The sequence below is a fragment of the Pleurodeles waltl genome, chromosome 8, assembly GCF_031143425.1.
Source record: "Pleurodeles waltl isolate 20211129_DDA chromosome 8, aPleWal1.hap1.20221129, whole genome shotgun sequence".
Classification (NCBI taxonomy): Eukaryota; Metazoa; Chordata; class Amphibia; order Caudata; family Salamandridae; genus Pleurodeles; species Pleurodeles waltl.
Window position 1 is genome coordinate 163,031,515 of NC_090447.1, and position 13,302 is coordinate 163,044,816.

Here is a 13,302-nt window from a genome sequence, read left to right on the forward strand (position 1 = left end):
AAACAAGGAAAACAAAGTCTATCAAATGAAATGAAAAAAGATAAAGGAAACATCCAAAAAGGGACAAGGATCATGAGATTTAAAGATGAGTCTTAGATAATCAATCAGTTACCAGAAGGAACAAATACATCTCAATTGAATCCACTTGCAAGTAACGTCTTGCCAACAAAAATTAGTGAACTAAAAAAGCAAGGATTGGCTACCTCCTACAGCCTATAACCTTGAATTCTGTATAAATGAGTGTGAATCACAAAAAGACAACAAGGCCAAAGGAAAACAGTGTAATACCAAATGAACCAAACTAATGACAGACTGATACAAGAACATTTGAGTTGAAAAGTGAAAGTAAGATATTAGTACTTGAAAAACATAAAGAGAGGAAATAATTACTTTCAAGAAATGTATATAAGGGTCAGTAGAAGTCCAACAAGAACTAGGTCCACCGTATGCTTACAGACTAAAAAAATATTGCTCTAGCGTGGCTATTGGGCATTCTTTAAACCGGTCTAAAATGTTGGTAATTCCATGCTCAGTAACAAGTTTGAGAAAAATCAACTCTAGACATATAGACCTTGTAATATTTCCAAATGACAAGCCTGACCCTACAACTGTAGACATAATGACAGTTAATTTTCAACTCATTGTTTAAAGTGGTTAAAGAGATTTTAAGGTCAGTTGATGATATAAGCCAACCTAGGTTTGATGTGCTTGTGAATTAGGAAAAATGAATGGTGTACATCTCAAACAGACAATGTATATCTGTATGGAATGGAGATTATTGAAACAAAGGAGCACTTCAAATGTATCAGCAGATGGCTTGCACCTCAACGTTAGGGACACCAACCTAGGGCTGGAGATACCAAAAACTAAGTTTGAGAGAGATATATGTGTGTGTTGAAGAGGAAATAGACATACAGAGACAGCCTGGAATTGAATTGCAGATGCAATCAACTCAGACACCTCACTGCAAAAACTGTATGGTTCCCAGCAGGAACACCTTGAATATAATTGTGTGGAATAATGCTGATCTGAAGACCAGACAAATATTAGAAACAAAACTAGCCAAGAAAAAAATATCTGTAATAGGTTTCCAAGAAACCTGGGAAATTGAGTTAAATTGAGTTAAATGATGGGCATATTCTGGCAGGCCTTCAGATGGTTTAGTTGTAATCAATTTATTTCTCCCTGGTATACAACACTATGAATATCTAATATCATTAAAGTGGCTAATGGAAGATTTTAAAGAAAAATATTTGAGATACTCAGTTTTATTAGTTGGAGACTTAAATGCAAGAATTCAAACATTGTTAACTGAATACAAATTTTATAAAAAGAAGAGGTTATGGTCTTTTCACCATGAGTTATAAATTATGTTAAGCCCAAGGTAACAGGAATTAAGTTACATAAATTGTGGAACAGTTGTAATCTTACAGTAATTATGAATGATGTTGTAGTAAGCATCTGGCTCACAGTTCATTTGTGAACAACAACAAAGGTTCTCCCATTGATTACACAATAATTTCATCACAGCACTTCTACCTAGTAGGTAAACTTGTTGGTAGTGACCATGTAAAACTTCACATTAATATGAATTTGGGCAGAAAAAGAGGCAAACGTGGAAAAGGGACAAAAGGTCATAATTGAAAACTGTGACATAATTTGGTCATCTGGTCTAAAATAAAATGTGTGCTTCGGTGAACCAAGTGCTCCAAGGGACAAAATAAGTGATTCGTCTCATGTTGATAATGTGGATAAATAGAGCCATGTTATTAGGAAATTAAGTAATATCTTAACAAGAAAAATAAACAAAAGGCATAAAGAAAAAAGAATGAAAAAAGATAACTTTTTATAAAAGATTATATGAAAAAATATTGAAGTACAAAGCATAAAATTAAATAAGTGAATAGCTAAAAACATGGAGTGTAGTAACATCACCTTTTAAGGAGAAAAAACGGAGTTCTTTTGGGAACTTGTAGGGAACACCATGGCCATACAAAAAAGATAACAGACAGCCCAGTAAGGGAAATATGAACGGTGTATTGTACATAAAAGTATAATCTTAATACTACCAAATAAATGACCTTTTATTGCACTGTCTGACTGTTAAGAGGTTGTCAAAGCAACTTTAGATTCTGCTGAAGGACCGAACTTTACAACAGTAAAGAATCTTGATGTCTATATAAGAGCAACCAAACTCTCATGGACTCAAACCTGGATGCGATTTCAGCAAATATGCTAAAATCACATGTGAACATTTGGGCATCAATTCTGCTTCCTTTTATAAAGGCCTTAATACGTACAGACATCACACCCAGGTCCTGTCAAGGAAGTACTTAAAAAGGGCAATAAAATGGAACCAGAAAATGACAGAATGATATCCTTAATGGGCATTCTGGATAAAATGTATGCAAATCATATATCAAAACATCTTGAAGATTGGGCTGAGGGCTCGAATAAGTCTAATTGTTGGTTACAGGAAGGCCACTCCACCAATGATGGCTACTAACATCTTGAGGGAATTCGAATCCATAGATAGAAATAGTCTATTGAGAAAAATGTAGTCCTTCATTTTTTCTGTTTCTTCTCTCCTTTTTCCTTCATTCCTCGTTTCCTTTCTTTCATTCCTTTGCTCTTTTCTTTTCCCCCTTTAGCCTTTCCCCTTCCTACCTCTGTTTTCTTGATTCTTTCATCACCATTTATCTTTTCTTCCCCTGCTTCTATTCCTCTGTTTCTCCTTCCTGCCCCTTTATTTCTTCCTCTCTCCCTTCTTTTTTCTCCTTTCTTACATTCTCTTTCTTTCCTTCATCTACTTTTCTCTTTGTTTCATTCTTTTCTTTCTTCTTGTTGTTTTGTTCTTTTCTTATACGTAGATTAGTTTGAAAAGCAATCTCTTCATTAATTGTGTTTAATCTTCGTCTCAGCTATATAATTATGGGTATAGGAGTGACTTCAGAAATATGTTTACTTGTAGAATGTTGACATCTGCATTTACATAGGCTTAGTTTTGAATAATTAAAGCAAGGTCAGTTTTTGGACATCAAACAATTAACTATAGGGTGTTTAACCAGATAATAGCAGTATTTTGGGTCACAGAACTCACGATAAGGTTAGTGTCATCCCATCTACTGCATGACAAAGAAAGCACAAAACCAAAAGTAAAGATAAACCTTTCACCTACATCTCTTCTGCCAATAATGCATGTACTTGCAGCATCAGGACTGGGTGCACTAGGGCAACCGGCATGATATGTATGTACCATTATATATATTGTGCATTAATCCAGGATGTTCTTTATTGAACAGCAGTAGCTCTCACCATTGAAAAAAGTTTGGAGACCCCTTGGGACGTATTATGGAAAGGGTGCACTCTTCCTGTTTGTGCCATGACACACCTTTAAACACTTGCACTGGGTGCAAATGAGTATGCTGTTGTGGGGGCAGAGCATTCATTGTAATATGGAGCACTCATTAATAGATGGAGAAGCTGCTATAAAGCTGCTCCGTGTTTCAAAGTGCAGGCACATGCTACCTGCACTTTATAAAGGGGAGAAAGATCACCCTTCAGGTGGATGTACTGAGTGACTGCACCTGCCTGCAAGGGGATGTCTAGGGGGTCCATGGGACTCTCCTCACCCCTGCCCTCCAGAGGGATGCTTGCAGGAGGCACAGACTGAGGGCACCTCCTAAAGGCCTGCCTCCATCTGCAGCCGCATCTATATAGTGGAGCAGGCACAGAGGCGCAGTGATTCCCTCATTTGCATGGGACCACACCCAGATGCAAGTGAGGGAAGGCTCTCCCATGAGTTACAGAAGAGGCCACACAGGCATCTGCAGCCTATTCTCTAATACCATTGTGTCCGGGATGCACAAAGCTGGAGCACACACCCTTTAAGTTCCAGGTCCTGACATACATTCAGCCATTTGCTGTGCGAGTGCACCTGGGCAGCAGTGACTTCCTGATTTGTGATGCTCACACCTCAGGAAATTCTGGAATTGTCCTTATATGACCGAATGCATGGTTTGTTGCACACGACACCTACGCACCAACATCTAGAAAGTCTCACATTTTGTACAACAATATGATAGAGTTTGTTTTTAAGATTAAAACATGTTATATTTGCCACAGCTTTCCATGGAGATAGTTCTGACTTCTCTGGGGTCCTTCTGGGGGTTCTTGCTTTATTTGCCCGTGCATGCGTTGGGCTGCAGATTTCGATTCAACCAATAAATGTTATAACTCTCCTCCTACACGTGTAGTTTGAGCATAAAACACTTTAATACTAAAATCTTTCTAAATAATCTAAAGAGAAAACATCCTATTTCAATATCTGGAATAGCATATTTCTAAACTGAAAAGGAAAAAAAATGTAGCATTAAAGTGTGCTAAATTCGAAGGACACAATTTTAGGGTGGCACAGTGGGAGAACATTCTTGAAAAAGAAACATGGCACTGAGTTACAGGAGGATGGAGTGGGTGCCTTTCATTCCGCGATTTTCCAGAATTTTTTCCGGTTGCTAAGTAACCAGATCGCCAAAATAGCTAAGGAAAGAGCGGAAGCAGAGCTTTAAGTTATGCAGTTGTACAAAATCTTGCAATTCAAGGAAGAGAATGTCAGATTTATTTTCGGGCACGCTCCGTGGTAAAATGACATGCAGCAGAGGAGAATTATTATAATTTCAGAGGCAGCAATTATTTTAAAGAGACCTAGGCTATAATAGTAAACCAAAATGATTCCCCCATTTGCATCACCTGTTAGACTGTTTCACCATCACTTGCTTTGGAAAATTAAGCTATTAACACGTATTTAAAAAAAAGAGAGGGTGTATGAATGTAGGAACCTAATGCAGGGGCTTCTTGAATGCTATACTCTATGACATGTTTATTTGGAAAATTGAAGCAGGCAAGGCATTTAAATAACTTTAAATGTCATAGTTTACATACCGCAGTTGGTTGAGTAGTGAGGCAAACGGGGTCACTCCAATACCGCCAGCCACACAGAGGCTAACCTCATAATTTAACACTTCTTCAGAGGGGCTCCCAAAAGGGCCGTCGATATAAAGTCTGAAAAGTAAAGATGAAATAATTGTTTGAGTAAATGGGAATTAAAAGAAAATGCACTTTTTCAACGTATTTCTTAGTCATTGTTGTTGATAAAAGTTCTCTCCCTCACTCGTTTAAATAAATATCTATGGATCAGCAAACTAATCCCATCTTTGAACACTGTAAATTGGCACATTAAGTGAAATTAATGAAACCTCGGCCTTTTTATCCACTAATGATATGTGTACTTTCTTCTCACTTCCTGTCCTATGCACCATTTTAATGAAGTATCGGTTCCACAGCTTGCATGTAATGGCCGAACATTCAAATGTAAAAGCAGAATTGTCCCCGTGCAACTGCACTTATTTTACATCACATCACAAGGATTGCACAAATAATACAAATTCTAAACTTCTACAAAACAACTGTTAAAGAAACGTTTTCCCTTTCAATCTGAATGCATTATAATGCAATCAGTTCCTACCATGTTTTTGGCTTAACATTGTTAGAAATAAATACTTCTAATAAGAGACATATTTCACAAAAGGAAATTAGTAATCCAATATATATATATATATATATATATATATATATATATATATATATATATATATATATATATATATATTAGTAGTCAAAAGCCAACCGTTGCAATTCGAATGAGATAGACCAATGGGCTAAGGCGCCTGTTTCAGAGATCTGTGTGCAAGCTGAGGCACAGATTCCAATCATAGGAGCAAATTTATATTTGTTTTGTGCCGAATATGCACCATTTTTTTAATGCAAATTCAGTGCAAAAATAACTCCATATTTATACTGTGGCGCTAGACCCGTCTAGTGCCAAATTTATGGAGTTAAAGTAATTTTTGGGACGTGGAAACCTACTTTGCGGCAACGAGATGCAAAGTAGGCGTTCCCATGCATAAATAGAATCTATGGCCTTAGCGCCATATGTATCCCCCAGGATAAAATCAAGCATGTGGGGGAGGAGGGGTCAAAAAATTATGCAAAGCTTGCTTTGCACCATTTTTCTCACACCTGGGTCAGGGCATGCGTTAGGGAACCTGTGGGCCTATTTCCATGGTAAAGCACCATGGAATAAGCCCACAGGTGCCCTCACTTACTTGGCTTCTGACACTGCTGCCAGCAACTCCTCCACAACTTGAGCTACTGTGTGTCTCCTCTGGGAGCAATCATGCCACGTCCAGCAGATGATAGGCCCCCTGCCTTCTCTCCAGAGGAGATAGAGAGACTTGTCAATGAGGTTCTCCTCCTGTATGGACAGCTCTATGGCTCACCAGAAGAGCAGGTAAGTACCTCATGTGCACAATTTGTTCTGTACTTCACCTTCCTTTTCCTCTTCACAGGCTACAGTGTGCCCCTGTGTGCCAGTTAGACTTCTTGGGGGTTATTACAACTTTGGAGGAGGTGTTAATCCGTCCCAAAAGTGACGGTAAAGTGACAGATATACCACCAGCCGTATTACGAGTCCATTATATCCTATGGAACTCGTAATACGGCTGGTGGTATATCCGTCACATTTGGGACGGATTAACACCTCCTCCAAAGTTGTAATAACCCCCCTTGTGTGTCTGTTGCAGTCTGTATGGCATCAATGGGAGTACAAGGTGCAGGTATTGGTGGCCATTACCATTTCTTAAGTTCAGTCACATTGTGTTGTGAGAGGTTTTTTGGGTCCTAGATCCTTCTTGTTTTGGATGCATATAGCTAGGTAAGGAGACTTTACTACCATCCACTGACATTTCTTTCTTTATGATGGTTGTAAACACTGGACAACATGTATGTGCATGGCAGCATGAGCTGTGTATTTATCTTACATAAGTCATTTGAGGATCTTGTAAGCAATGTGTATAGTACCACAGGTCTTTCAACCCGCATCTGGCCTTGCTAAACTGTTGTCTGGAATTCATATCCTGACTGTGCCATTCAGGTTGCCACACACACCACATGCCAAACTGCTGAGGCCACATGATGTATTGTCATGCATGGAAGTGATGGAAATGGAGAGTCCGATAGGTTCTGTATGTTCAGTCTGCAGAGACCAGGGCCTGTCAAATGTATTTTCCAGTATGGGACCTAGTCTAGGCTGTGGGAGAGTCACTGTTGCATTTTGCCCACCTCTTGTAAACCAGCAGATCCTGTCATGTGGACAATATGATGCTTTAGTGGGAAAACTCACTCTGAATGCCTCAGTCCTTTGACTAGATTAGGAATGGGTACTGGGGTAAATCATTTAACTAGTCTATATGTGCATTTGGCACTATTGTCAATGTGTGTCTTTGACTCATGACAGATCCCTTATACCCATAGCTCTGTTATCACCTCCACATGGGTCATATTTGGCCTGTACTGGCTTATTGCACAAATGACAGTCCCACAGTGCAGACAGTGTGTTGATTCCTGGGAGGCCATGATATGTGTATGTTGGATGCCATCTCTGTAGGATGGACAAATATGTCAAAAGGAGTGTTCTGTGGTGCAAGTACATACCACAGAACCCACCTCCTGAAGTGGGATGAGTCTGCATTTGGTAGGCCAAATGTCCACCTATGGACAAGACACTTTCTGTACCAACCATGTCAACCCCTTGATTGTCACTCAAGTGTAATGGTGAAGTATGTACAACGTTAGTTGTCTGTGGGACTGTATACAGTGAGTCAATCTCACAGATTGTGAATATGCTGGTTCTTTCAGGCCTAATGAGTTTTCCCTTCAGAAGCCACACAGGTGTGTAGTGTTTCATTGTGGCTCATATCACAGTACATGTTGCTTGAGCATGGGCTACCTATGTCAGTAAGCTTGCTCAGTCATTGTAGGCCCTCAGCAGGGTAGTGATTTGTCTGCAGATTGAAATATGTGTGTAGTCATGTCCCTGTACTTTTTGTCTTGTGTGTTTCACACTTGAGTCTTAACAAATTGAAATGTTCTAGCTTGGTGTCCCTGACAAGTATGTGACTCAACCATTTGTGTAAAAACTTGTGATTGTAATCTCTTGATTTGTCTTTTGCATCCAGACAAGTTTATGCTCATCAGAAGAAGGAACTATGGAGAACCACCGACCTGAAGGTGCAGGTCCTGGGGGTCCAAAGCAAGCAGAGCGCCCACTGGTGGAAGAACTGGGAGGACCTGAGACCCTGGGCCTCAGAGATTGCTGGAGTCCAGCTGGGGCTGTCCTTTCAACATGGATGGGGTGCACATCGGACCGTGACCCCCCAATTAACCCACTTTGACCCAGACCTTGATGGGCGTTTGAGGCAAGCACAGCAGCCACAAGGGGTAGACATGTCATGTGGTGCATACTGATGTGCCTTGCCTATTGGTCCAGGGACCTAACTCTGTACAATATACAAAAATTTGCTCTCCAGGGATAATGTATGGCTGTATCAATCAAGTAATGTTTGCTGTTGTAGTGGGTGCAAATTCTATGCAACAGACTACTACTCCACAGTGGGGCCAAAAGAAAGGAAGTGATGGATCACTGTCCTCAGCCATGTGTCTGGTTCAGTGACTATATTGGCATCTGCCACCCAGAGGCTACTTGACTTCAGCGTGTGATGGGTACTTGTGCCCCAGTACTGTTTGTATTGTGAAGATGGTCATCATACATGTGAGAGAACATACATTGTTCTTTTGATGCAGCTATAGACCAATACTTTCCTTTGGTAAGTGGGTAATGTCATTTGACATGATTTATGTGCCAACATTCCTTGTACCTATACGTTAGCATGTGTCCCTTTCTCTTTTGACAAAATGTGTACCCAGTTGTTTATTGTATGGCCTACCTGTGTTAATGGGATAATTTCTGTATACCCTCACATATACGTGCATGGCAACATCTGTGTGGAACAGGACACTTACAATAGAGCTACATTTCATGTGGTGCCACACAGTAGTGTGTCACTATTGGTTATTGGCTAACACATACCCTCATGTCATTTGGAATGTACAGTAGCAATGAGGGACAAGACATGTATGACTAGATATTATAGCCACAATGTGCATTTCCATGCCTTTGATGTGGCATAATGTGTCATAGTGCACTGCACATGTGTAATGGGGAAAGTTTGTAACCGGACTGTTGGCATGCATCATGGAGTGACTTGCAGTTATGTTGAAATCACATGTGGTTGGGTACAACCATTAATCCACAGACCTCTGGGTTTGCATGACCAAAATTGAGACAATGATATAGATTCTCATTGGGCAATATGTTAAAGGCCTTCTACAAGTACTTCAAATATCTTTGCCTATCCAACATCCAACAGACTGGTGTCTACTGATGCAATCAGAGTATGTTATTTTAAGGAGTGCCAGACATTAGTGGTGATTTCCCTGGGGCTGGCTGATTCATTGTGTTGTGAATTTTAGGGACTTATCTCTCTGACATTTTGCACATGATGTCTACAGTGTACATTTCCATGAGAAATGTGCAGCATATCTGAGGAACATTAGTACTACCTCCATGACTCCACTGGGACAAATTACACATGGTGAAGTGTGCATTGTTGATATGTTTCAAGTGTGAAACAAGTATTTCCATGTCGCCTTCTTCAGGCTACTGTACTGTGGTCAGCAACATAGCATGTTCTGGGAGCATAATTTTTTATTGTTGTGTTATTGTGTATGTGACAATAACGTGTCTGTATGGCCCTGTGTGGGATCTGTGGGAATGCAGTTGGCATCAGGCTACTATTGTATGACAAGAGGTAACTGAGGTATGCTCCATGAGGCAAAGCATGGTGGTGATGTGGTCTCTTACTTGTTCAATGGTTACTGTGATTGCACAACTTCAGCCATGTAATTGTAGTTGCCTGAGATCCTGATTTTCTTGTGGGCAACTGTTGACAGTTTAGATAGCATGCATGCATATGGTATGGTACATGTAGGGCCCAATTAGTTGCGGTTTGTTGCTGGTGCCTAATTGACATCATGGTAATGTTTGCTAATCAGAGCTGTTGTTGAAGTGTGATCATGGACACGTGATGATCCTATTTCTCTTTGTATTTGCAGAATCAGCCCAGGGAAGTGAAGGAGACAGGGCACAGTCGATTGGGGAAACATCTGGCCATGGGACTTCGGGTCAAAACACCACAGACGCACAGGGACCCAGTGGCCCGGAAGGTGATGGGAGTGCCATGGAGGAGACGAGATCTACATCGTCATCATCAGATTCTTTCTCCAGTGGCCACTCCTTAGTGATGGTGGACCCATCGGGACATACGCCAGTACCAATCTTGCCCACCATCAGCAGTTCTATCGCCATCCTCCCTGTTGCTCTCAACCCAGTTGGCTGTGCCTACTCACCCGAGATGATGGGCTTCTCCTTTGCCGCAGGCACCTCCTCCCCAGCCCCTCTTACCCCTGCTGCGCTGAATGAGGAGGCTATTGACCTCCTGAGAAGCATCTCTGTGGGTCAGAATGCCGCTGTGAATGCCATCCAGAGATTGGCCTGCCAACATCAGCAGACCAGTGCTTTCCTAGAAAGAATTCATAGTTTCATGTTTAGCCTACAGAGATCTTTTCAGGGTCTGGCTTCCTCACAGACAGCAGCCAGACACCCCTCACCTTCCGTCCCCCCTCCACCTCCCTCTTCCAAATCCAAATCTCCCATTGCCCTACCTATGCCAAGCACACAGACAGATCCACACCCACCCACCTCAATACACAAAAGCAGTACACAAACAAAAATGCCACAAAACACACCGCCATGCAAGCACTCACCAGACACCCATACACATACCATCAGCCACCACTTCCGAAGACACCCCACCACCTCCACTGGCCGACAAACCACATGAAGCATACCCACAGGCACCACAGCAACAGTCGGTGCCACACCCACCACACCCACTGTAACCACCCGAACAGACACACAGACATCCTAAACATCCAGTATACTTGCAGACACCACTCCAACAGACACACAATCATCACTCCCACATCCCCAGCACCTCCACCTCTCAGTCCCCTAAGACACGCAAACATGTACACTCACACACGCACATATCCAAGACATCCACACTGACACACCAGACAACCACTCCCCTAATCTCCAAATCCCCACCCCCTTCTGGCAGCTGTCCCACTGTTCAGAAGGAAAGGTTTTTGTTTGACCTTTTCCCTCCACCCTATCCTAAACCCAAGAAGTCCTGACCCACATCCCAACCCATCCCTTCCATCTCCAAGAAAGAGTCCACCCTCCCAAACCTACCCATCCCAAATCCACCCCCCCCAAGGATGATCCCTGAGGTGCCTGCCTGTTTAGTTGACTCACCTTCCTCTGGAGGTTCCGTGGCAGTAATAGGAGTCAAGTGTTGGCACAGTACTGTGCAATGAGAAACTATAAAATGGACAGGCCGATGGCCTTGGACAATTTACATTTGGTTATGAATAAACCCAAACATTATTTTGGGTACACATGTGTCCTGCTTATTCTTTTGTACCTTTATGTTGTTCCTGATGAATTTTTGTTGTCTGCCTACAGTTGTGTGTGTGCTTCAGCCTGCTTGCTTATCCATTTGCAGTTGTTTGCAATATATGACTTTGTGAGCAATGCTGGTGTCACCCAAGACAAAGGTAGACGTTGACTGTATGGATATGCAGGTGTTAATGCAATTGTGGTGTCATTGCATCGTGTTCTGTTTGGTATGGGGATTATTTCCTCTTGTGTTGTCCAATGTGAGTATGTATTGTGTTAGACTTTTCCCCCTGATATGGACTGTACATTCATCTCCTGTGTGGGAGCTCGAGTTCTGTTTGTGCACACATGGAGGGTGTTCAATTGTTCTAGCTTCTTTGCATTTGCCTACACGTGTCCATTTTGTTGTATGTACCTTGCAGCTACTTCATCTAGATGCCTGACCTATGCAGTTGCAGTTGTATTTGCTTTCTTGACTTGCACTTCCACATTGTGCAGATAGGCATGTCACTTGGCTCTACTATTGTTTGTCCCTGAGATACCTCAAGGGCCAGCCCCTGTACGAATGTTGTTTTAGGGGCATGTGCAAAGTGTAATGTATCCCCGTGCAGCATCCTTCCCTGAGTGCTCTTGATGCCCCCATCCCTAATGCGCAGGTATTCGTTACATTGTGACCTTTGGATATTTGTCTCCCTGTCTACTGTGCATCCCATTGTCCTTCCATTGTGTTGCAATGTAGGTGAGGAGTGGCTCCATTGCAGGGCTGTTTAATGGGAGTGGAGTTTGTATTCCATGACACATCCATAGATGTGTGTTGAATGTGAAAGCAGTCCATGACATGTGAGGAATGTGAGTGTGTCAGTTGCATTGTCAGATGTGATGTTTTTGTGTTGTTGTTGTGTGACACAATATTGTGTACACTTCACTGTCCCTGTGGTAAGACATTTTTTTGTGTAGTGTTGCAGGGCAGTGTGAGTGACCTGCCCAGCAATGTGTCCTTCTGTGTGAATGACTTCAACTGTGTACACAATGACAAGTGTACTTGGCCCCTGTACCAAGACCCCGATATGATGTGGCCTAAAGGCACGACGATCTGTTGTTGAACGTAATGACACAGTTAAGTCTGTGTACTTACGATCGGTTGCATCCATGGCAATGTGGATTTTGGACTCCTTCGATGATCAGCAGCAGTGGGAGGACATGTGTGATGGGCTCCAAAGCGGATGTGTAACGCTGCCAGCAGGTGAGTTGCTCTCTTTATACTCTCCATTTCTGCCTGCTGATAAGTGGTGGCTGGACCGCCATGGTCACCTTGGCAGTGTGCAACCTCATAATGTTTCTGGCAGAAACACTGTTTCCGCCCGCCTGTTGTGCTGCCTGGTGACCGCAGTGGTCTGTGCTGCCTGGCAGTGCTGGGGGGACCACAGTGGTCTTTGCTCCATAGACCCGCAGGACTCATAATATGGTGGTCCAACCGCCACTGCCGCCATGGCGGTGCGCAGACCACCAAATTGGTAATGAGGCCCTTTGTTCTTTTTAACATACAGGTTGAATACATATTTATTTTAAGTTTGTAGAAGTTTATATACACTACATAAACAGTAATAGTGGTTTGTTCTGGTCTGGTGTTGTGATTATGGAATCAAGAGAAGGGAAGAGACAAATGGTTAAAATAGTTGCTTTTTGTATATAACAAGTCTATGAGATAAAGAGCATAATGTATCATGATTCTGTGCACTTTTCCCTAAAGTTGTGACTTAGGCATTTTTAATTGAAACATTCCAGTGGAGACAGAATGATACACCTAACAGCCAGCACAATAA

The 13,302-nt window shown here is 41.9% G+C and overlaps 1 protein-coding gene across 2 annotated transcripts in view; it reads right to left on the minus strand.

Annotated features, from left to right (window-relative positions):
- The window catches only part of NOX4 (NADPH oxidase 4), a 759,149-nt gene that overhangs the window by 98,277 nt on the left and 647,570 nt on the right, over positions 1-13,302 (minus strand). For both annotated transcript variants that reach the window (XM_069204008.1, XM_069204009.1), the window contains one exon: positions 4,942-5,061. In XM_069204008.1, the coding sequence (XP_069060109.1) occupies positions 4,942-5,061 (120 nt within the window). The remainder of the gene's footprint in view (positions 1-4,941; positions 5,062-13,302) is intronic.